Below are 25,698 nucleotides of genomic sequence, written 5' to 3'. Positions count from 1 at the left end.
AATAGGTTGATCCAGTTGACCTAGTCCCAATAATAGGCCAACCCAGTTGACCTAGTCTCTCTAGATCAAATCTAATTGAATTTGTGAGTTAGTTATAATATCTAGGTTATGTTTCCTATAGCACAATTCTTTTGTTAGAATTTTGTTATTGTGTGAATATAGAAAGTCAATTTTCCCCCATTTAGTGCTAAGTCGTGCATCTCCCTGTCAAATTTATTCATACATCAACTCCTTAATCGCATGACAATAAAGGCACCCATTGCATCCACTTAGCACTTGATTCTTTTGAGCCTAAGTGAATCATACTCCTCCCAATGCAACATAAAGGAGATATAACCTAGTGCAACAGTTCGCCCACATGAGCTATGTGAACACACTTTAACCCCAATTTTCCTTCTATGTTACAAGTACCTTTAATAAAGCTTCACACATTAACCTATAGTTAGAGGCTTGATAGCATTGAGGAAAACTATTATCTAACTTGCTACATTAAGCATGAAACATGAATTGTTGTCCTCCTCTTGGCCTAGTCAAGCCTATTCACCTTTTTATTTTATTCTTCATTAAATGAAAGACATTATGCAACAAAAACAACTAATGTAGCTATGATGATGCTTAGGCTTTTGGACTTTGATGTAGTGTGGTACATTACAATGGATGTTGGAATGAACTAGTGCAAGAGTTAGGAATTTGTCACATATTAGTGTAAAGGTAGCATGTAAAGATGAACAATAGTTGATGAATGATCATTTTACAAATACATGTGAAGGAGTTGCCCTAATGATACACACAATTAAGGTTGATTAATGAACTAAAAGACACATGGCTAGAGCCCTTTTCTAATTGTCCTAATCACACAATTTGAAAGGTTTGACATAAAAAAGAACAAATAACCACTGATTAGAAATAAACTAACTTCAACATAATATAAATTTTAAAATTAAATATACTAAATCACTTAAAACCATATAATAACACTAAATACTTTTAAACACACAAAGCATCTTGAAGTCAAAATAATCAAAGTAAAATACAAATAGTTGCTAAAAATGTATCACTTGTTAGATATACATGAAAAATTTGGTAGGCGAGGACCACATTTCCTTTTCTTCAACCAAACCCACACCCACCTACCTCCTACCCACCACGGCTCTTCTTTCCTACTCCATATTCCCCACCCACATCAATTTTCACTGAAAAATGCAATTTCTTTTTGCCTCCCAACAAACTTTCGACACAACAAATCCCCAAGCCGGTCAAGTTCAACCCAAATTCTGAGTCTTCCAACCCCCAACTAAAGAACTGTTCTAGACCGGAAGATCTACCGCGTGTGTGTTTTCGCATTAAGAATCCACATTCCAGCTTACATATCAGAACAGCTCGTGTGAAAATTAAGCTCTGTCGGTTTTGACCATGGCTTCTGTGTCTCAGGCACTCCTGAAACCTCACATTGTCACAACTGCAGGCCATTCGAACAGAGAATCACATACCCGCTTATCTATTTCCTCGGCGTCTGCCCACCCAAGAAGTAATTTGAACATACAAGCAAGAAGAATTGCACAAAAGCCGTTTGCTGCAAGTGAACAACACCATGTCAGTGGAGTGAGGAGGAGTGGGATTAGCAAAGTTGGGGTGTGTAGATGCTCAACAGCTGCCCCAGAGAAGCCTCCTCAAGTGGAACAGATTGTATTGCAGCCCATCAACGAGATCAGTGGAACAGTTAAGCTTCCTGGATCAAAGTCCCTCTCCAATCGCATCCTTCTGTTGGCATCCCTATCTAAGGTTGGTCGAAATCACCATACTTTGGCTGGCTGTGACATTTGCTTTGCCTATTCATTGACATTAATCTAATTATAATTTCAATTTGGGTTATTTCATTTCAGGGAACGACTCTTGTCGATAATCTTTTAGACAGCGATGATGTGCGTTACATGATTGGAGCACTGAAGACCCTTGGCTTGAATGTTAAGGAAGACCGTTGGAAAAACCGAGCTATAGTTGAAGGATGTGCTGGTCGGTTTCCAGTAGGGAAACTAGGTTTAAAGGAGGTCAAACTCTTTTTGGGGAACGCGGGCACTGCAATGCGTCCTTTGACTGCGGTAGTTACTGCAGCAGGTGGAGCATCAAGGTTTGGCTTACATCTACCATTCCATTGGCAAAAATTAAACTTCCTCTTAATCTAATATTCAGATTGCAAGTCTCTAAAATCTTATATTTGCAGGTACATTCTTGATGGGGTTCCACGAATGAGAGAGAGGCCAATTGGAGATTTAGTCGTTGGCCTGAAACAACTTGGTGCAGATGTTGGTTGTGTCCAGAACACTAATTGTCCACCCGTGTACATCAATGCAAAAGGAGGCCTACCTGGTGGAACGGTAAGACCGGGTTTCTGATTTTGCATTTCTCTTACTAGGATGGGAAGAGGCAATATGATATGTTATTTCCCGAAAGTTCCAAGTTGTATATTGATACAAATGACTCAGAGCATAGTAACGTAAAATTTCAGCAACTGACGATATATCCCAAGTAATTATGGACCACCACGTTTGGCTTACTGTATCCCCAGTTTTTCAAAACGTATTTCTGAAATGATTTTCTGTATGTCTATTCATGTTTTGTTTTCCCTTTACATATAGAAATACTGGAAATAGCTTAGGGCATTTAATTTAATTTTGAATAGATTTTTTCAAGAAAAGAAATACTAATTAGGGTCATTCTTTGAATTTATACCCGTTTGACAGTTTGTTCAAAATGTATGAAGCTGCCCCTAAAGGCTGTACTATCAACCTTTTGTTTTTCATCTGAACCTTTTGGTTGTAAAACAGCTTTTGCAATAAATCATGCTCTTCTTTTATAATATGTTTGTTAGTGTACAATATTTGTTATTTCTTATCTCCATGAAGATAACAATTACTATTTCAGGACGTGCCTTTTGTTTTTAACACAAACTTTTCAGAAAAAAGTAAGTAGTTTTCTAGTAAGTCTTCTGTTTTACAATTGGAATCTTTTTAATGATTGATATTTATTTCTAGTCTGTAGCATTATATTTGTCATAAATAACAAAGTCAAGATTTGCTATATATTTATAAATATTGTATATTTTTTAGTTTCCATTGTTTTTGATGGAGTTTTTCCTGTTTTAAACCTTGGTATTTGAATTCTAATTACTCTTTTCTTTTGCGATGCCATGTTGATGACTTGGAAATGGAGTGTTCCTATGCCTCAGAAAATTGCTAATGAGCAACCTCTGGATGGATTATGATAGATCTAAATCTGACTTGCCATAGAGCATAGATAATTTGTCCATCAACCTAAAATTTAATGAATATAGATAAATATTAATGACAGTGAAATAATTGTGCTTTAGTAGTTTGTGCCAATCTTTGAGGATCTGATTGCTGCTGTTTCTCCTTAACAACATCCCGTACACATCTAGTATGCACTATACCAAGATGCTAAAATAATCTCAACTGTGAAAAGCAGTCAATCTGTCTTTAGATCCTTGAAGGTGGCAACAAAATCAGTGCTGTTTCTCATGTGATCCTTTATTTAACCAGTGGCTGTTTGTTGTCTCTGTTCAACTTCAACAATTTGTTCCAGTGCCACAAATTTGCCAATTCAAGGGTAGGTCTTACATGTTTGTCCAGAAGATTGACTTGCTTGAGATCTATAATAAAAATTCTTCACCTTCACCTCCCAAGTATCTAGTAGATTAAAATTTAACTAATTCTAAGAATAAACTGAGAAAACTGCTGCTTTTTACTTTGATCTGTTTTCTGCCTCTCTCACTGCTGATGAAAGAAATTGAATAGATGTTTACAAATAACTGAATTAGGTCAACAGAATTTGAAATTATAAGAAGCTACGATAGCAAAAAAGATTTTCAAGTTTGCACTACTAAAAATAAACCAAAACCAGAAGACAAGATCCATGCCAGAGGGGTGAAGCTAAAGATATTTAAACCATATGGAAGTCAGAATAAAACAATACAATTCAGAAAACATGTGAAAGAAATGCCTCTGGCCAAATAAATGACCAATTAATGGAGAGAAGGGGACTGATAAGGGTACATTCAAGATATTCAATTCTGCTGACAATAATAAACTTGTAGGAGCTATTTCGTGTCATCTATAGTTTGAAATCCTCTAAAAAGGGTGAGAGGTGGAAATCAATTTCTGAAGTTCTCTATTAAGTTCTTTGTGTTGTCATGTAAGATATTGATAATGCCAAATAACTAAATTTTCGTCTCTTTGGAGTCTGAATAATTGTAACTAATATTTGGCTGTCTCCTGAAAATATTCTTGTGTGAAGTTAATTGTTTCATTCTGAATAATGTTACTTTTACAGGTCAAACTTTCAGGCTCTATTAGCAGTCAGTATCTCACAGCACTGCTCATGACAGCTCCTCTAGCTCTTGGAGATGTGGAAATTGAGATCATTGATAAACTAGTGTCCATTCCCTACGTTGACATGACACTGAAATTAATGGAGCGCTTTGGTGTAAAAGTAGACCGCCACAATGGGTGGGAACGCTTCTCTATAAAAGGTGGTCAAGTTTACAAGTAAGCTTCAGCAAGAATATTGCTTATTCAATTCGATGATTTGAAGTCCATTTCATGGCCATTTGTAGCACCGTGTAATTAGAGCTTCTTGGTTTCCCTTGGATAAATTCATGGATTCTAATCTTTTACTTTCACTTTAGTCTGGCAGTCAGATTGTCCATATCATGAAGAATAATCATTTTAGTAGAAGAAAGAAGTCCCATTTTAAAATTTTGTCATACACATTGTTCATATCAAACAGGTCACCAGGAAAAGCATATGTTGAAGGCGATGCATCAAGTGCTAGTTACTTCCTTGCAGGTGCTGCTATCACTGGTGGAACAGTTACTGTGGAAGGCTGTGGCACAAGCAGCCTGCAGGTAGATGGTAGTGATATTTTGTGACCAAATTGGTCGAACCAAGTGCTAATTTTATTGGAAAATTTTCTTTTTGATGAATCTGAATTTTTTTATGTGCAATGTGACAGGGAGATGTAAAATTTGCTGAAGTGCTTGAGAAAATGGGAGCAAAAGTGAGTTGGAGTGAAAATAGTGTGACTGTGACTGGTCCACCAGCTGAACTATCAAAGAAAAAGCGTTTGATTGGTATTGATGTTAACATGAACAAAATGCCCGATGTTGCAATGACTTTGGCTGTTGTTGCCCTTTTTGCTGATGGACCCACTGCAATAAGGGATGGTAAGTACTAATTATTCCAAGTACTATTTTTTATCTTTTTAGTTTATGAAGTTAAGATGTCCAATGCTTTTCTTAAAGTTTGTAAAAGATGCTTGACATGAAATTAGCAATGAAAGTTCACTAATCAAGGTATACTGGAGCACATGAATTCTTGTCACAATCCAAATAGTGTAGGCTCAGCCACAGTAGTGGACTCAACAGCATTTAGATTTTATTTTGTTTAGGATTATTGTATTGTGATTTCTCTAGGTTGCCGGTTCGGATTCTGGTACGGATGCGGGTTCAACATTTGGGTTTGAAATTTGTTCAAATTTATTTTGTTTGGGTTCGGATTCGTTTTGGGTTCGTCAGTATATATATATATATATATATATATATATATATATATATATATATATATATATATATAAGCACCAAAGATGATTGTTAATGAAATTCTCAGGTCTTGCAAAGGACTGAAAAGTATTATATGATTTCAATGATTGAATTGTGAACAGAAAGATACTAAGTTTGCACATGTGGAACTCCTGAATTAAAGAAACATATATATATATATATATATATATATATATATATATATATATATATACATATACATATACATATACATATACATATACATATATGTATTGTCGTCGGTAGAAATTGTGTATCAGTCGACGGGTCCCTTCGGGAAGGAGATTGTGTATCAGCCGACGGGTCCCTTCGAGAAGGAGATTGTGTATCAGTCGACGGGTCCCTTTGGGAAGGAAATTGTGTATCAGCCGACGGGTCTCTTTGAAAAGGAAATTGTGTATCAGCCGACGGGTCCTTTCGGAAAGGAAATTGTGTATCAGCCGACGGGTCCTTTCGGAAAGGAAATTGTGTATCAGCCGACGGGTCCCTTTGGAAAGGTTTTTGTTATGTAGCGACATGTTGTATGTGGCCGACGGACTCCTTCGGGAAAGTTCTTTGGAAAGTATTTATAACCCCTTCGGAAGCATTGTAATCATCAGATATTATCATGGAAGCATAATGTAATGTTCTGGCATATGCGAATAATAATAATAAGAGTTCTGCTGTTCGTGTTCGTGTTCATTGTCTGTGTGTAATTCTTAATTAATCTATGCGGCAAACATATATATATAGATATATATGAAATATTTTTAGGTTGTATAAACTTTATAACCTGTTGTCTTTTGAAAGTCTAAGTACCAATAAAATTTATAACCTGTTGTCTTTATAACTTTATGTACCGATAATTTTTCTGAACAGTATCTATGGACAGAGACTATAATCTTTATGGAAAATAAAAGTGCAGGGATCATGTGGACTGCATGAAGAATGATTTGTAAGTTTGACTTCAGTGGAAGAAAAATGTTCATTGGCCATCTCTTCATCAAAGGCTCATGTTAGCAGTGACTTAATCATGAGAGGACGAATCTGCAGTTAGTAAAAACAGAGTTTTATATTAAATGGTGTTTTAAATTTATCGTGCGTGCATAACAAAACCTGGAAGAATGGTTATTGCATGCGTAACCTAAAAGCAAAAACGATGAAAAATATAGAATTAAAAAGAATTAAAAATCCATTTAAAGTGGTCCACATTTGCAGGTCGTTTGCATGACATTCATTTTGGGCATGTCATTGCCAGCGAATCCCTGGCAAAAATCGTTGCAAATTCGGCCAGGGTCCATTTTGGCGAATTTGCAGTGAATTCCTCAGAAAAAAACAAATTTGAAATAATTTTGATTCGAACCCAACTTTGGCACAAATCGACTATCGAATTCCAGCGGGCATGACTGAATATGGTAACTTCGTGATTTCTTGATGTTCACTAAATTGAAGATCAATTCTCACCAAAAGTGGTTTACAGTGCTGCAGTTTCGCCTTTTTAACATATTTTGTGCACTGCTGAACATTAATGTGGCTACATAATGTTAAAGAACTTACCAAATGCAAATTGTATTATTAATAAGTATAGGATGTTATCAAAAGTCTCAAAATGCAAACTAGTAAATCCTTCTCCAAAAGGATATGCATCCATTAGTGATTGAAAATAGTCAATAAGGCTGAGATTAGATAATTTATAACACTACATTGGAATATGCAAGGTCTTCTTTCAGGGGTAGAAAATATAGGTAAATATCACAGAAATGGGTATAAATCAAGAGTTCCTTAGCCCCCTAAAGATCACTACTATGACAGAAAATATAACTAAATGCCACACCAATGGATAACAATCAAGGGTTCCTTAACCTCTTAACAATCATTACTATGACAGATGTTTAGTTTGGTCCCAACTAAAGTCACCTTAAGGACTGCTGTGAGTCTTATGCCAATCCTTCGAGTACTACAAATGTAAAACACTACAGCCTTTGTGTTATTTAACCTAGAACAAGAATCATTTCAGTGAGCTATATCTTCAATTTTTTATTCAAGGGTAGGCTCTGTGGGGAGCACGCAGCCTTTTGCATATCCCTGTAAATTTTAAATGAGCATTCTCTTAGCCATATTGCAAGCAAATGCCAATGTTGACCCTGTTTGGTTATCATTGAATCCATGTTTCTTAGATGTGTTCTTCTCTCTCATGGTTATTTGTACTTGTACTATCAATTTTTTAGGTTTAAGTACTTTAGATTTGGCCCCACTTGCATTCAGGTATCTTTTTATAGCAAATAAAATTCAATTTTATCCTTAATTGCTGATCTGATAGGTAGTTGAGAGTAATTATACTTTGTGTTTAGGTATCCTTGATGACCCAAGGTTTTTTACTGGTTCAGATAGCACAGCTCCAAAACTCTCAGAAGCAATACTGCAAGTGCCTTTTCATTTTTGTAGTAACAATCATCCATTTTTTATGGTCTGTAGTACCTTCAAGGTCAATCTTCTACCTTCACCAGGTATTATACCAAAAATTCTAAAGGTGCAGGGGACCTGTGAAGCTTGATTACTTTGTGTTATCTTGAGGATATACAAAACCTCACACAGCATACATTATAAGATGAACCATGGTTTTAGCTACCCGAGTTCCAAAATGTAGAGCTTAGCTTCATATGGTGAGTCCCAATAATATATTGCCCTTGTCCTTACTGGGATAGATCCCACCATATTACTTGTCAAGTCCCCCTAGTGGTGTCGTGGGGCACCACTGCACAGGGGCTGTTACATTTTTACATGGCTCAACAATAGTTGGTGCAAGATGAAGTGTCATCTGTGGGATATTTAACTATTCCATATTCCATAACATTTTTTACCCTGGTGGCATTATATAATCGTGTGCAAAGTGTATGATGTCAGATGGCAAAGAATAAGTAAGAAAGATGTACAAAGAAAGAAGGAGATAAGACAGCCACTATGTTTTTGGTTGCAATCCTAACATCTTTCCCATGTGTAATTGTGTGAATTTTTATTATTATTCTTAATCGTTGTTTAATATTTGCTTCTGCTTGTAACACATTTGAGTACTAACAATTTAGAGCGTTATACCCCAGATATCTCCAAAGATCTGGATCATCTACCCTACTATTTCTCTTTTATATCTGATTGTATTCTCTGAGTTTGATTGTTCTTATTATATAGCTGATTGTCTTTGAGTCCTATTGACCTGTATGGGGATGAATGTATTGACTTTCTATTATTCTTCTATCTCTGTTTTGGCTTATGCTGATGTCAAACTCTGGCTTCCCTCTTCAAACATAGCAACAGGAGTGTCATATGGTTTAGCATGTATTCACACTCTGCAAAAGTGACCAGCTTTTAGTTGAGTAACTTGAGTTATTAGGTCATTGGAGTACCACGTTGAGAGAACTTATTTAAGAACAAGGTACACCAGAACTTTGTACTATTTCCTCTAATGGCTTTTGTTAGGCACGTCTTGTATGATTAGCCAACATTGAGAGAAATTCTTTAAGAACAAGTTACACCAAAACTTTGTACTATTTCCTCTAATGGCTTGTGTTAGGTGCGCCTTGTATGATTATCTAAAAGTTAATTATATATATTATACCTATCTCTTGCCAATCTCTGCCCCTTACATATATAATGCTCTTTACAAATCTGGCAATAGTACTTTTTATTCTTACCAATGATTAAATTTATATTGTGGTCCAAGTATGAATTATGTGGCAAATATATTAACTTGCTATTAAGTTTCTTACTACATTCTTTTTTGTTGAGTAATAGTATCAAATCTTGTACCTTAGCAGATTTTAGTTAAGTGCAGACCTGCTCTGATACCATATCAGAGATATGGGAAGAGACAAACATAAGCTACAATAATTAAAACCATGCTTCAATCAAACGTATTCACGCATTTATAGGATTCTTCTATACTATTTTGTCGGAAATTACCCAAACAACTTTTTAAAACATATTGGGTTGTTTAAAGTTTTAACAAGTCAATACATGTACAATTTATTTATTACTGGCGTTGCAGCTTTATGTTCACAAACCTAACAAAGATCTAAAGAGAGATTCTATGCTGTGGTACCCTGATCAAACTGTTATAATACATCCACTCCATCCTTTGCAGCCTCCTACCCTCTCTGCATGATATTAACACTGATGTTAACACTGATGTTAACACTGATTGATTTGATGTTCTCATGCTTGACCTTTGATCCTTGTATTTGGATCAATAGTCTGGAACAACTGCTAGATGATTCAACCATGGCAATCATTGTCTCCTTCTGACCAGAATAGTGCAAAGTTCAAACCATCTATTGAGTGTTCTAATTAAATAGATCAAGAGCAGCACCTGTCTCCACTAAAGAGAAAAACCCATTTCCTTCCAAGATCAAAACCTTTGTTTGACCCAACTTATGCAGTCATTGAAAAATATTTTTGATTTGTCCAACTTGTGAAGTACCAGTTATATTCCTACTATCACTACATCTATGTACTTTCGGAGACCAAAACTTTTGAATGTCCCAACTTGTGAAGAGATCAGCAAGCACTTTGGATTGATCCAACTTGTAAAGGATCATCAATAAGCTTGCATTCATGAAATCTAGTCTTTGAGACCCAAAAAAATTCTGAGTGACTCAATGACAAGGAGAATTACTAGTGCACATCCGAGATTATCCAATTTTTGCATCATTATTAACTTGCAATTTATATTACACAAATTGCAGGATCATCATACTTATTGCTCCTATAACACATCGTGACCACATTTCATGAAGAGGCTAGCACACATTCCATTGAAGGATCATCAATAACCTGCAACTCTTGTAACATAAAAATAACACAACTCATGATGGGTTGTCAGTTTTCTGGAACTGCATGTAACATAAAATATCATCAGTTTTCTGTAGAAGCAATTTTTGAATTTAGCTTCCATAGCTGATATTAATTTCATGATTGTGCTCGTGAGAGCTTGAATTGGTCTTAAGTTGATGCTTGTATGAGCAGAATATTTGTAAATGATTAGTAACATTGAAAGAAAAGTACAAGGGGTTAAGCTTAATTGGTTAAAGCATTGAGTTCTCATTGTTGGACCCAGGTTCAAATCCCAATGAGACATCCAATATGAAATTTTAAGTTATGATTCTTAGTCTTCTACAGGTTGTTTCTCAAAAGGAGGTGATATTATTCTCATGGTGGTGTTTGCAAGAGCTTGTATTAGTTGCAAGTTGAGGCTCTTATGAGCAGAATATTTGTTAACAATTAACAACGTAAAAAAATAGTTTCCATGTAAAATTGCTGGCATATGTTGAAGTTGACAACTGGCTTTTAGGTTGAGTCCTGTTAACTTCATTTGCGTTGAAACAGCTTCCTGGTTAAGAACTACCTGAGAGGTTGGATTCTCTAAATTAGGCTGTTGACTGCACACCAAGTATATAGCCAGCAATATGCTTTGGTATATTTAAATTAGCCTGATCTCCATAGTCCAAACATGTCTTGGTCCAGTGCTCACCTGAAACTTACAAATGCTCAGTAAGTTTTAGATAGCTCTTCATGCATAAACTTAGACCCCAACCACATGCAAACAAAGCACACAAGATTGGAAAATAAATCAAGCGTATATTGCAGGCCTGCTCAAAATATTGATGCATGGCCAACATTGAAGCTCTCAGGATTATTGCATCATAAGATGAATATAATAATTATTGTTAGGTTGATAGGTTGTTAAATAGGTTAACCTATTAGTAGTATGGATGTGTTTGTATTGAGTTGTTAAAACTTTAGACAACCTACCATATTTAAAAAAGTTGTTTGGGTAATTTCCAATAGAATAGGATACAAGATTCCTATAAATATGTGAATGTGTTAAGAAGCATGATTTTAATTATTGTAGCTTCTGTTTGTCTCTTCCCATATTTCTGATACATTATCAGAGCAGGTCTGTGCTTAATTCTCTCATGAGAGACCCGAGAATCATGAGAGAGCTTGAGTAATAAATTATAATACTTTGTAGATCTAGAATTAGTTGGCATAGGAAAGTGGATTATTTGCAATTTTTCTTTTCCATAGTTTTCCTGTGTAGTTTTCTTCTGAAAAGTCTGATGAGCTACAGTGTGAAAAGTGTGTGTTAAGTCACTCCAACATTGCTAGAGACAGAGGAGGGGGAAAGAAAAAATTATGCAGTCAGGTAGGGTGCCTCTGGGAGCTGCGTGTGCAATGCCAGGGTGCAGTCTCTGGTCTATTGAAGATAATGAGTTTGTGGATGTGTCTAGAAAAGAAAGCCTATTGAAGTGATAAGCATCATGCTGAAAGATTGATTAGCTCTGGTAAAGAAGAAATTGAGAGTGTGGAGGCATGTGACAACCATAGTTCATGGAGGGGGGTGCCAGTGAGTTGAATGTGCAGATTGCTTTAAAATTTATGAGCTTCTATAGGTGTGTAAGAAGATTTACATGATAATAGTATGTTGTTGAGAGCTGGATAAGAGAAAAGATAAGTTTGTGCAGGAGTTCTACCATGGAAACATAGGCAGCAAGAATTTTGTTGATCATGCTTGCCTGTGAGATAGAATGAAATGGCTCTCAAAGGCGATACTGCTGGCATCAGTTATTTACCACTTAACCTAGGTTGATGTAGCAAGGTCATCATAGATGCATTGGCTTTGTATGTTTATAGATCACATAATGGCTACAAAATTTTGGACTGTGCTCTGTGTTGGTGTGGCTGCTGTGATTGTAAAGAGGAGCTCACAGGTTGCCTCTTGAGAGGCTGCACCATAACTATTATCAGGCAACACTTCAGTAATTGCACATTCATCAAACAGTGATGCAACTTCTTTTTTGGCTTAATTTTCTTATATTGGACTCTATTACATCTCTTGAGCTGTATGGGATGCCCAAATGATTACGTTTCCTCCACTACATAATTATTCCATGCCTTTTGTTTGTCCCTATCCTTAAATAAAAGCATACTAAGCATGGTAAGGCTAGTTCCACCATGGCTTGTCATGGGTAGATGTGTACGTCCTTGAAATTATAAAAAACAAAATTAGTATTAGCAATACACACTCTTAAGTGGAGTTTACAAACACTATAAAAAACATTAAGTAAAAAGCAGGTTATCTAAATAAAGACAATGTCTAAAAATAGGCTAAAGTTCCAAAGTAACAAGAATTGGAATCGGATCGGAATCGGCAAGGCTGAATCGAATCGTGAATCGGCAATGAATCGGCAAATTTGAAAAAACCCTTTAAATTTAAAGATTTTAACAATTTAAAACTTATTTCATGCACCCTTTATTGAATATAACTTAAACACACTATAACATCATCAAATAGAAGTTAAAACTTAACATACATAAACATGGAACATAAAATCCATCACATATGTAACTATGTTATCTAAAATGTAAATTGTAGGCTAGCTGAAGTAAATAGAAATCAAATGATCATAATGATTTAAATCATAGAATATATGTAAGATGATCCATAAGACATCAAATCATAAATGTATGTAAGAATCTAAGATGAAGATCCATGAAAGTTTGAAACATATGTCTATCAATGATTCAATATCAATATCTGTAAACAAAATATAAAAACAAGGTTTCATCTCAAGCCTCAGACTCATAGTCATCATCATCATCCTCAACATCATCTTGAAGCTCGGCTGCAGCCTCAGCCTCAGCCTCAGAGTATCCAGTCTGCCTAGTAGTAAGGCGTCTAATGTAGGTCCTAGAGGACTGCCGAGCCATATCTCCCGCATGTAAGATGGGCTCATGAACGTCGCTAGGGCTTGTGCCTGTGTGTGCACGTGTGCGTCTACCAATGCCTGAAGAACGTGCTCTAGCTGCCTCAGCCTCTATATCCACCTGGTCAACCCACACACGGTCTTCCTCAGTGAAGACTGGATCCACAACCTTTGTGAGCCACTCTGATTTTGGATCAATCTCCTCCAGAATGATCGGAGAGGAGTCAGTGCCCAAAATCTGTCTAATCCTAAGACGGAGGTTGTAATGAACAAAGACAATATCATTCAACTTCTGCACTGTCAACTTGTTTCTCCTCTTCGAATGGATGTGCTCGAACATGGACCAATTGCGCTCACATCCAGAAGCGCTGCTTGGCTGACTCAGAATACGAATGGCAATTTTTTGAAGTTTTGGGGTTGTGGCCCCAAACATTTGCCACCATCTATCTACAATAAGGGAAAAATTGAAAATAGAAACAATTAGTCTCATTTACAAATTACAAGTTAAATCTAAAATTACATAATCAACTTTAAGTTTAGAATCTAGATTCATGAACATTGAATATATTATTTAATTTTTACCTGGTTGTAGTGTTGTCTGAGCATTTATGGCCATTCTGCAAGAGAAAAGTGGCCCCTCTTTATTGTTGAACTGGTCTAGCTCAACAATTGCAACAGCGCTATCTTATCGCTACTCAACTTCTGAATCACTGTGTATAAGCCAGTGAGAACCTCCACATCCGCCTTGAACTCATGACGGAAATGATATGCCGAATTCAGAAAGTAAGCTGCTACATGGATAGGTTGATGGAGCTGATTCTGCCATCTTTTATCGATGATGTCCCAAATAGGGCCATACCTCTCCTGCACTCCTGCATATTGGGCTTTGATGGCCTCTTTGGTCCTATCCATGCCCTCATAAATGTAGCCCATAGAGGGCTTCTCCCCATCAGCAGTTCGTAGCAAAGCTACAAGGGGCTCAGTGACCTACATATAAAGTAAAACAAAAAACTTGAGTCAAAACTTAAATATAAAATAATATAACTTAAAGTAAAAGTAAAATACTAAATGTTAAATTGCAATAAATTTACCTGCAGGATTTCTCTAGCGGGTTTCCAAAAACCATCCTCATCAAATATGCAATCCGCCACATCTATCCCTGCAGTGGTCGTAGCATAGGAAGAGGAAATCCATTCCCGCCTAACAAACATGCTCTTCAATTCACCACTTGATGTCAACAAGGACTGCAAGGTGATGAAATTCGAGGCAAACCTCGTGATATTTGGGCGAGCTAACTCCTTGCCTATTGTGTACTTCCTCATTGTGCTAAGGACAAATGAATGATTATAAATGAATTTACATATGTTTTTTGCCCTTTCCACACATGACTTGACAAACTCAAGTTTGCCAGTTTCCTCCAACATGAGGTCAATGGAGTGTGCCGCACAAGAGGACCAAAATATGGTGGGGTGCCTCTCCATCAAAATTTTACCTACAACAATTTTAAGTCAATTAGAAATTCAAATTTCAAAATTCAAATAAATTTATTTTCAAAACTTGAAAAGTTAAAAGTTTACTTACAACAACATAACTTGCTGCATTATCCATCACCACCTGGATCATATTTTGTTCTCCCACTTCTACTATGACTTCCTCAATAGCCTCACATAAGTATGTGGCATTTTTCACATGTGCGAAAGCATTGATGGATTTGATGAACATGGTATATCCTACAAGTAACAAAACAACGAATTAGAATATTAAAATTAAATGGATCATCAACAAATTAGCTTTCAACAAATCAAAATTTACAATTATGTATGTAGGAAAGTAGAATGATCAATCACCTCCACAGGATACAAGAAAATTGAGGAGTGTTCTATTCCTCCTATCTGTCCAACCATCAGTCATGATGGTGCAACTCTTTGCAATCCACTCCTTTCGGTTCTCCTCGAGCTCAGCCCTCATGTCCTTTACCATCTCATCCAAGAGGTATCCGCTCAACTTAGCCTCAGTTAGGGCTTTAAACCTGGACCACAAGTAGCAACCACATCTATCATGTTCTGCAAATAAGGAGCCCTGTCACAAATAAAAATTTAGATGTCAAAGACTCAAATTATAAAACAAGTAGATATAATTAAAGTTTTACTTTTACTTTTAATTTTAACTTTAAAGAAAACAACGAAAAAAGAATCAATTACCTGCTTGCAATAAATGGAATGTTGCAAAAGTACCAAAATTTGCATATCCCCTTTCTGGCAGCATCATGAATCTCCTTGTTCAAACCCATGCCCTCAAGCGTGGGTTGGGAACCAGGAGTAGTGCGGGGCACAAAGTAACTATCCATTCTATTTTTTCGCACTCTAGGCTGCAATAGGTTGGTGTGGGACTCTTTCTTAGTATGTGACCAACTAGCACTAGCACTAGCACTAGCACTAGCACTAGCACGAGCAGAAGAACTAGGATAAAAAGGAGGCCTAGAAGAACCCTCTCCAACACAACCTACGGATGCAGAAGTTGATGCAGATGCAGATGCAGATGTGGATGCGGATGCAGGAACATGGGAGCCAATACCCCTTAACCCTTCAAGTTGCATTTTCCTATTGGCTTTGTCTTTTTCAATTTTTTCTAATGCCATTAAGCAAGTGCATTTTGCCTCAGGAGTTTGGTGAGTGCAAATTGTAACATTGTGTCCAACAATGTGGTATTTCAATCTATAAATACCCCCAGAAGTTATTTTTTCTTTACAAAAAATACATTTTGTTTGATATTTGGTTTTTCCAGGAAACTCTTCGTTATATTTCCAACATTCATTTTTTCTACCCATTGCGAATTTGCAAAAAATGAAAGCAAAGGCTGCTGCAATAAAAATTTATATGTAAATATCAAAGTTTGAAGCTAATAAAAGCTACAAAACAACAAACCCTAGTTTGCAACTTAGTAAAAATAAAGAACATTCAAGATCTAAACTAAAAATCTTGAAAACTATAAAAATTTAACAAAAAATGCATAATACACTAACATGCAAAAAAAAAAAGAGCACTTACCTATTGCAAATGAGTTGAGGAGTGTTGAGATTGGCTTCTTAATGCTCCCAATGCAATTGATGGCCTCCCCAAATGGATTGCTGATCCCTTTTGTGCTCTTTCTTCTTGTCAGTTAGAAACCTATGGCTTTTCTTTTCTCTTTTTCTCTCTCACTTTTCCTCACTTTTACTCATGTTAAACAAATAGAAGGCCCTTTAGGGTTATAACAAAGAGAATAGGTTAAAAACAAAGTAAAAAAAACAAGCAATTTTTTTAAATTTTACAAGTCTATACTTTACTGGCCGCGGGCGATTCATGTCGATTTTATCAGGCGATTCATGCGATTTTTTGGATGAATTGCCCAAATCGGCGATTCACGTGATGAAATTGGTGATGGCGATTTCCGACTCCAAAATAATCACCATCGCTGATTCAGGCGATTTTTGGGCAATTCTCGTTACTCTAGGCTAAACTAAGAAAATTCAAAATAAAACCTAAATGACCATTAACTAAGGTTCTAGAAGAACGAGCTAAATTTAGCAATAACCTAAGGTACTAGCTAATACCCGTTCTTAATGGTCATTCAACCAACTATTTATCAAAAGACAATACATGTCTTGTAGTTACAAATTCCTCAAAACATTCTGTTGCTGCTAAGACCCTCCCTGGATATTCAAAATACCAATGACCAGGAGTAGCCTAGGAAAAAAATAGAGAAGGTTGTCCCCTTCTTCAGAATGCTCTGCAACAAGAGACAAAAGTTTGCAACTAATCCTCCTAGACTTTGCAAAACTACTAACCAAAAATCCATCACAAGCTAGGGTTGCCGTTGCACCAAAAGATCAACCTGTCAATGCCTAATACAACCATTAGACTTCTAGAATATAGGAGGCGGTTAAACCATGTCACAAATTCCAAAGGGAAACAATGGCAGTTAGTCCAACCACCCGCCCTCCCCGTTACCCGCGGAGATACAAACCCGCGACCTAGCTTTGATACCACTTGTTACGAGCTAGGGTTGTCGTTGCACCAAAAGATTGACTTGTCAATGCCCAATACAACCAATAAACTTACAAAACAAAAGAGGTGGTTAAGTTGTGTCACAAATTCCGAAGGGGAGTGCTGGCAGTTAGTCCAACAAAATCATCACAACTCATCCAACTTGATTTTGGATAACTGAACTGTTCTTCCCAAAAAACAGACCATCATGAATTTCGAAGGGGAGCGTTGGCGGTTAGTCCAACAAAATCATCACAAAACATCCAACTTGATTTTGGATAATTGAACTGTCCTTCCCAAGAAACAGAGACATAGTAAGAACAATTGCCACAATTTTGAAGAAAAATTGAGAAACCAACAAAACTTTTGCAGATGAGCTAGATTCCCCAAAACAAATTGCAAGATACCATGATTGGGTGAACAAAGCATCATTTTTTTTTGGAAAAAACAACAAAAACCTCAAAACAAGAATCCCTAATAGAAAATCCTACTTAAACTTTGCGAATATTTTTGAGGAGACAACTCCACTAAAAAGCATAAATTTTGAGGTGAAATTCAATCAAAACCAAACAAATATCTAGCGGGTACAGAATCTAAGACACAAATTAGCATACACAACATTGTTTTTGAGGAAAACAGTAAAACCCAACAAAAACCAGAGAACAGTCCTAAATTGCAGAGTCCTTGACCAGGTTGTAAATTCATATAGGAGCAAACAATTTTTTTTTTAGGTAAAAAAAATTGAAAACTCTCAGATTTTTTGGAAGGACAAATTATTATAAAAAGCCCACCAGATAAGTTTCTAAAAGGAAAAAATAATGAAAACCACAGTAATGTTTTTACGGAAAAAATTATGAAAATTGCAAGAAAATTTTCAAGAGAAAAATTTATGGAAGCCCACCAAAGAAACCTTCATGCAGACAAAGACAAGACTTAGCATGATAGACAACATGTATAAGTAACACACAACTCTCAAAAAGCACATGCAAGCAACATGCGAGTGTATGCAAACCCTTGAAAATCGGATACTTTCGTGCAAACCAGGAAATCACACCATCAAAACCTTCAACTAGACTACAATTTTCAGCAAAAATCTTTGAAGATGGACCACAAAATTTTCATAAAATACCTCCATGTACTTTAAAAAACCGAAAAACAAATTTCTTGAAAAAAGTTTCAGATCAGAAGAGGCTTGAATTTTTTATTTAAAATTTTGCCAAATTTTATGAAATCCCATGGAATAGAATATTAGATAGTAATAACAATCACACTCTCTTAAATAGAGTTTTCAGATTTTATAAAAACATTAAGTAAAAAGCAAGTTGTCTTAATAAAGACAATGTCTAAAAATAGACTAAACTAAGAAAATTCAAAATAAAGCGTAAATGACCATTATCTAAGGTTCTAAAAAATGAGCTACATTTAGCAAGAACCTAGGATACTAAAAATAATCTAATAATACCTACTGACATCTTATGATGAACTATTAAACATTGCGATCAATTTTTGTTGGCCCACTATTCCCATTTTGAGAATAATACAATAATACAATATCGGGTTAGTTAAGAATATTGCACCATAAGATGCATATACTAATTGTTGTTAGGTTAATAGCCAAGTGTTCCATTTATTCTCATGAGAGATGAATTCATGTTGAATCACTACTTATGAAACATGGGTCAATGAGTTTGACTCAAAATCACACAGTTAAATCCTGATAGCAATATCACAGGTTAATAGCTGTTAAATAGGTTAATCCATTAGGGTTGTTAGGTTAATAGCTGTTAAATAGGTTAATCTATTTGTGGTAGGAATATGTTTGTATTGAGTTGTTCAACCCTATATTTTTAGAAAAGTTGTTTGGAAAGTTTCCAGTAAAACAGGATATGAAAATTCTATAAACTTGTGAATCTATTGATTGAAAATTAAGAAGCACATATTATCTTGTTTTTTATTTTTGTAGCTTCTGTTTGTCTCTGCCCACATTTATGATAAATTTATAGTATTTCCTACACTATAGTAGATATTCAGAATCCAGATAACACAATCATTTCCATTTGATAAAACTTAGTGAAGATTGAGAATTGTGAAAGCATTCTGAAATTAAAGTAGTATTTGGGATGGAAAATACCCTGCAGGAACATTTATGATAACGGAAGTGTAAAGTGTTTCTCAGTTTCTGGGTTGGAGATGCAGAGGTGCAGTTTTAAAGATAGTAGGGGGTGCTATGAAATTCAAAATGACATGAAAAAGAATATCTGAAATTAAAAAAAGTAAATACAATGTGCTAAATATTTGATAACAATTGTCCCTGTTTTGGCTCTTTAGGAATTCTTAGCACTTCTACTTTTTGCCTTAAAAAAATAACCTTTTTAAATTATTGCACATCAAATGGAACAGGTTACTGGAAAAGGGGGATGTCCCCTCCATGTCCCCAAGTCGCTGGGACACCCAAAATGTCAGTTATAAATTATGTTCCATCATTGCATCCATATGGAATACCAAGTTTGCAATTATCAGCTATCTGTCGGAAACTTATCGAAATGAATATAGAAATATGGTGCAATTGAATATAGGATCTTACTCGAAGTTTGTGGTTAATTGTCATTCAAGGACAGTACCTCTGGATATAAGAAACTGATAAAAAATCAGGTATTTTAGATATTCTAAATGCTTTCAAAAGAACTTCAATAAAATAAAAGCAGCCAAAATTTATAAGTTAAATACAATCTATTTTTAAATTTGTGGTGACCTTTAGCAATCCTCCCTGTTCTGGCTTTTTAGGCATTTTTATTAGTTTTAGTTCATCAAATTTTTCCTTAAGCGCTACCTTGCAGCAAATGGAAGCATGCATTTCCGGTGCTTAGAAAAAAGAGTGTCACCTCCATTTTCCCATTTCCCCACTGGGACATCCAGAATGTTACTCAGATTGCATCCCCATCGAATTTTGAGCTTGAAACAAATTTGGAGTATTTGGTACATTGTAATATAGGATACCACGAGAGGTTTGTCGATTGTTGTCATTTAAGTGCAGTGCAACTGAATATAGGGCAGTGATTTTTTTTTGGGAATCTCAGAAAATTAAATACTTTCTGGTGTCCTTGAATACAAATAGTTATTTATCTCTGAGATCTTGGCGTTGTGATAAACTCGGTCATTATACTAGAGACCATGGTGCGCTGTGCGTGCTTTTTCATTTTCTCCTTCAAAACATCTTTGTAGGTGACCATTTAGAAAGTAATCGAGAGCTCTCCATTTAAATGTGTCATAATTGATGGAGACTATCACTTCTGCATGCGCAATGTTCAGACTATTGCTTTGTGACTATGATTCTGGATGATTGCTGGTGCATTAATTTGTCAATAATTATGCTTTTGATAGCTTTTGATTTCTGGTGCCGGAGTAGGAATAAGTAGAAAGAGCAGCAGAGTCTATGATTAATATAGTTGAATCTTATATCTTGTTTCTGTTCAGTTGCAAACTGGAGAGTGAAGGAGACAGAGCGCATGTTGGCTATATGTACTGAACTAAGGAAGGTTAGTGCCTTATATCATTACAAATTACTGAAGTCATTTAATATGTTTTGATTGATACCATTAAACACACTAATTCCTTTATATACTTTCTGTTTAAACTGTCAGTTGGGAGCAACAGTAGAGGAGGGGCCAGATTACTGCATTATCACTCCTCCAGAGAAATTGGAAATTACATCAATTGATACGTATGATGATCACAGAATGGCTATGGCATTTTCTCTAGCAGCTTGTGGAGATGTTCCAGTTACCATAAATGATCCCAGCTGTACCAAAAAGACTTTTCCAGATTACTTTGATGTTTTCGAGAACGTTACAAAGCATTGATTTTGAGCGAGGTCATGTAATTTTTAGTATTATTCAGATTGTTCTTGGTTTTTGAGGGGTAAGCTAGGTCTGGGGTCCAGAAGGAATGGGTTAATAATTCCAGGCTGTACATATAGAGAGTTAACTGAACAATAAATAATGATTGAATGTACTCTAAAACAAAGAATTCTAATGTCGTTTTTCGACTTGGAGCTATCAAGGGAGTGACAAGTTCAGTATTCACTATTTTGTTATTGTTTTTCTAAGTAGGCTGGGTTTGGTTTGCTAACTGTTCTGTTTTGGTGAGCTGAAGAGAGTACTTAAATTGCACAAGCAGTTTTTATTTGTGGCATTAGAATGAGAAGCACTAGTTCATCGCGATTATAAAACTAATCAATGGTGGTGCTAAGCATTCCGACCTAATGCTATACCAAAGCCATTAACTACTATGCTAGCATAAAGAATCTTCTTAAAATACTACTACGCTAGCATAAAGAATCTTCTTAAAATACAGTACACTTACCATAAAAAAATAGAAGATACAAAATGGTTTGAAATGTAACCCAATGTGTATAACCTTACATGGACAGGATTGCGATTTCTGCCTTTTGTAACTTACCCAACGCATTGAAATGCACTGGTACATGCCTTCGGTCCATCCTTTTATTGTGGGTAAAGAAGGTACCGAGTTGCAATTAGAACATGTATTGTTTTATAGTATCTGGCTTGACTCGATCCTTTATATTAATATGATATAAAAATGTACAAATCTTTGCTCAAAAAGATGTTGAAAGGGGATCACACTCAAGTTACATTAGGTTCATAGGAGAGAGGATCACTCAAAATTCTGCGAGGAAAGTTCAAATTATTCCTATTTTTTAACAACAGTTTATTTGGTAAGTTCTTTGCTTATAACTAAGGTTTCCAGGTCCTATCGTCAAATATGATACCACATCAGCATGTTTTTTTGCTATGGTGTCCAAAATAGTCCCAAAAAAGTGACCGATATTTGTGCACTAAGTCATGTTTTATTGGTGCACTGATGTGTCATCACATGATTTGTTTTTTTTAAGAACTAAGATATATTTCATTCAATTATGGATAGTCATCAGTAGCTGTAATGATTCTAAATTCACAACTAATGAGTTAATATTATCAAAGATATTGAGCATTTAATCAACAGATATTATCATGATGATTGATCTATGCTCAATTACTAGGTCCTACCCTATCACATGAGTTAAACCTTAAACCGTAGAACAACAAAGATTGCCAAAAAATATATATTTTAACATGATAATAGTATGCAAAATATTGCATGTTGTGGTATAGTATGTGAAACCACAAGTGATAGTATTATTTGTATGTGCTTATTTTCCTTCACTAAGGGATGTTGGTGTGAATGCTTGGGAAGAGCACAAGAGCTAACTTACAAAACCTCATATCACTATAGAGGATTAGGGCCACTTTGGGCACTTAGCATGGAATACATGAGGATTATCAATGACAAACTAGACTAACTACGTTGTAAAATGTTGTTTAGTTCTACTAGTCTTAATGACCACAACCTCTTAGGCAAGCCACACTGTAAGAAGTCATGAGGCATATGAGTAACTAAACAAGAGTATTTTGTGTGGCTCATGAGATTGCAATTGCACCTATAGCAACACCTTGGCTTCCATTATAATTTACAACAAAGGTAGATAGTATAGATACTCAATTGTCTAAAGCTAAATGATTGAACAAAGCATGTTTCTTTATTCACTTTTCATAATTAAAAAAGAACTCCAATGCAAAATCTATATGAAATTTATATACATTTTGGAGGTATCATGATTGCATAAATGATACTCATTTTCCATAAAATGCTCTAGTTGGAAAGGGGTTTTGAACAATATCAAATACAAGTAGAAGCATTATGGTGTCTTCAAGGTCGTGGCTCTATTGTGTGGCATACTTTAAAGATTGGTATTCATTTAGTTAATAGGGGGTCTTTTTTGGATATGTAAGGGAAGCTCTGAGGCTTTGTTTTGGTCCAATGCTTGGGATGGATTCCCCTCCATCTTATCCTTGTACCCTCATCTTCAGACTCTGTGATTCTTTTCTTACTGCTAGATGAGATAAAATGGCTCATTAGAAGACTCCTTATCAATTGGGACTTGTTGTCAGTTATAGATGGAAGCACTCTTTAGATTGGCCTCCTGGAGGCATAAAGGTGGATCGTCAGGAGCTTTCTCAAATTTTGTCCTCTAGGGTGTGTTGTTCCTTGCTAGGATAAGATAAGATAAATTTATTAATGTCCAACAAGAGACCAACGAGGGTCTAAGGGACTAGAAACAATACAAAGGGCAAACACCAGTAGGGGGAGCACCAAACGGTGTTTCCAGAAAGAGCGTGAAAGAAAAACAACAAAAGAACCAAGAAAAAGAAATAACAACAGCTAAGAACTTCTCACAGGCGAGAAGTAGTCCAGAATGGAAAGGTGGACATTAGGACAATTAAATACTCTAGAAGGTCACCTCTAAGGTCTACGAGAGGGGCGTTGCTGAGTGTAATCTCTGCGGGGTCTCACAAATCTAGTGTGAACCAAGATAGTGTAGAGAGGCCGCTTCGATCGTCGGGTAGGAACTGTAGGACTGAAGAAAGAGGTGATGAATTGCGTAGGGGTTGGTGTTGAGCAAAGCTGGACCTGTATAGTGTGCTTGCGAAGCTGCATGGTCTCCTGAAGGTATAGTGCAAGACAATGCTGGTCAATATATCTGAAGAATGAGGGAAGGGATTGACACTCTCTGAACAAACAATAGAATCTCCCTTAGATCTCATAGTAAATAGGACAACGAAAAATAAAGTGATACTCGGTCTTGACCTCCTCGAGGTGACAAAGTCGATAGATCTTGTCCTCCCTACCAATCTGGTGATCAGTCTGAATACATAGCCGGTGAGATCCCTCCCTAAAAGATCCCAAGGAGATGCGAAGAGCGTGAGTCCAATGACGAGTGAGGTACCAGGGACGTAAGATGATCCCGTCCTACATATCAAGAAAGTGCTCAGCACAGAAGGCCATGTGCGAACGGAGCCCACCTGGGGGAATCTTCCAGGTCGTGATAACATACTGTTTGTAGATGTCATGTCTAAAATGCTCATTCAACTCGCACAAAGGTGGAAGATGGGTTGGAGCATCCAGAGAAAACTGGAAGGAGGGAAGATGATCCAAGCTAATACCAATCAAGCCCAAGAGAGCAGAGACTTGGGTGTACCAACAACAAGACTTGTGACCAGAGTTTGAACCCGCAATCTCCATAGAAGAATAGTAACCCAAGTAGGAATATCTGTGACAATCGTCGGAGGAATCAGCAAAGCTCCGGAGCTGGTGAAGAAGCCAAACTAAATAAAAAATGGTCCCCAATTTGAAAGGGTGAGCACCAAACTCAGCCAAAACAATGCTGTGTGGTGTGAATCGGTGACATCTGATAATGCGCCGAAGGAAAAGAGTTTGGACTCTCTCAACAGAGGCCCAGTCAGACTCCAAGAGGGAGGGGCCCCAAACAGTAGAGCCATAGAGGACAGTCGGTTTGACCAGGGAGTAAAGAAGAGACATCTTAGTCGTGGTGTCCTAGAAGTGGTGTCGAAAGCATTGTCGCTCAAGAATAGCGAGGGAGCCGAGTCCCTTGTTGACTCTGGGTTGCATGGCTAGCCTCAGGCTGAATCAAGGTCCAAAAAACTTAAACCCCAAGTAAGTATATGAAGATGCAATCTCGATCTCAGTACCTTGGAAGTAAAAATGGAAATGAAATGTCCTCAAACAATTGAAGACCATAACCAGAGTCTTGCCCAAATTTACAATTAGCTCATGTGAGTTGCAGAAAGAGGCCAAGCCATCAAGGAGCCGTCGAAGACCATTAGGAGAAGATGCTAGGAGAATCACATCATTAACAAATAGGAGATTAGAGATCAATACCTGATGTAAATAGCAACCATTTCCAGGGAGTGAGTAATCATGAAGAAATGCCTCAAGCTTGTCGATGTAGATGCCAAAAAGAGTGGGGGAGAGAGGACAACCCTATTTCACCTCGATAGTGCTCTGGATAGGATCAGAGAAGCCTTGTGGAGTCCTGAATCTACCTTCGATGCACTCATATAACCTCATAATAGCTGTAAGAAGAATATCTGAGATCCCAATATCCTTAAGACACTGAAAGAGAGCCGCCCGAGGAATAGAGTCGAAGGCTTTGCGAAAGTCAACAAAACAACAATAAACTTTCGCCAAGCGGTGATGAGCCTCCTGAATGATGGCCCATAAAGTCAAAATGTGATCAGTGGTTTGAAAATTTGAACGAAACCTAGCCTGACCTCTAGCTTGACAATGTCGCTAATCAAGCTCACTGGATAGGATACCGTTTAACACAGTCGCATAGAGTTTGGCGAAGGTATGCCCAACCATGATGGTCCTGTAGTTTTCG

At 36.5% G+C, this 25,698-nt stretch overlaps 3 protein-coding genes across 3 annotated transcripts; 1 reads left to right on the top strand and 2 right to left on the bottom strand.

The window, feature by feature from the left end:
- The first annotated feature begins 1,372 nt into the window (after window positions 1–1,372).
- On the top strand, window positions 1,373–21,481 carry LOC149578233 (3-phosphoshikimate 1-carboxyvinyltransferase 2-like). Its single transcript, XM_089827886.1, has 8 exons — window positions 1,373–1,782; window positions 1,884–2,128; window positions 2,222–2,375; window positions 4,348–4,562; window positions 4,804–4,921; window positions 5,029–5,239; window positions 20,874–20,935; window positions 21,041–21,481. The coding sequence occupies exons 1-8, from the start codon at window positions 1,414–1,416 to the stop codon at window positions 21,257–21,259; spliced, it is 1,593 nt and encodes a 530-aa protein (XP_089684012.1). The 5' UTR covers window positions 1,373–1,413; the 3' UTR covers window positions 21,260–21,481.
- On the bottom strand, window positions 13,139–14,031 carry LOC149578235 (uncharacterized). Its single transcript, XM_089827892.1, has 2 exons — window positions 13,957–14,031; window positions 13,139–13,821 (listed from the first exon to the last, which is right to left on the bottom strand). Exons 1-2 carry the CDS (start codon window positions 13,988–13,990, stop codon window positions 13,238–13,240), a joined length of 618 nt encoding a protein of 205 aa, XP_089684018.1. The 5' UTR covers window positions 13,991–14,031; the 3' UTR covers window positions 13,139–13,237.
- LOC149578234 (uncharacterized) lies at window positions 13,986–14,659 on the bottom strand. The gene is made up of 2 exons (XM_089827896.1): window positions 14,466–14,659; window positions 13,986–14,361 (listed from the first exon to the last, which is right to left on the bottom strand). Exons 1-2 carry the CDS (start codon window positions 14,583–14,585, stop codon window positions 14,032–14,034), a joined length of 450 nt encoding a protein of 149 aa, XP_089684022.1. The 5' UTR covers window positions 14,586–14,659; the 3' UTR covers window positions 13,986–14,031.
- Window positions 21,482–25,698: the final 4,217 nt, after the last annotated feature.

This window comes from Cupressus sempervirens, chromosome 1, assembly GCF_028749045.1.
Source record: "Cupressus sempervirens isolate cs-2001-9-10 chromosome 1, ASM2874904v1, whole genome shotgun sequence".
Taxonomy (NCBI): Eukaryota; Viridiplantae; Streptophyta; class Pinopsida; order Cupressales; family Cupressaceae; genus Cupressus; species Cupressus sempervirens.
The sequence above is the reverse complement of the archived record's forward strand: the minus strand, read 5'-3'. Positions and strand labels throughout refer to the sequence as shown.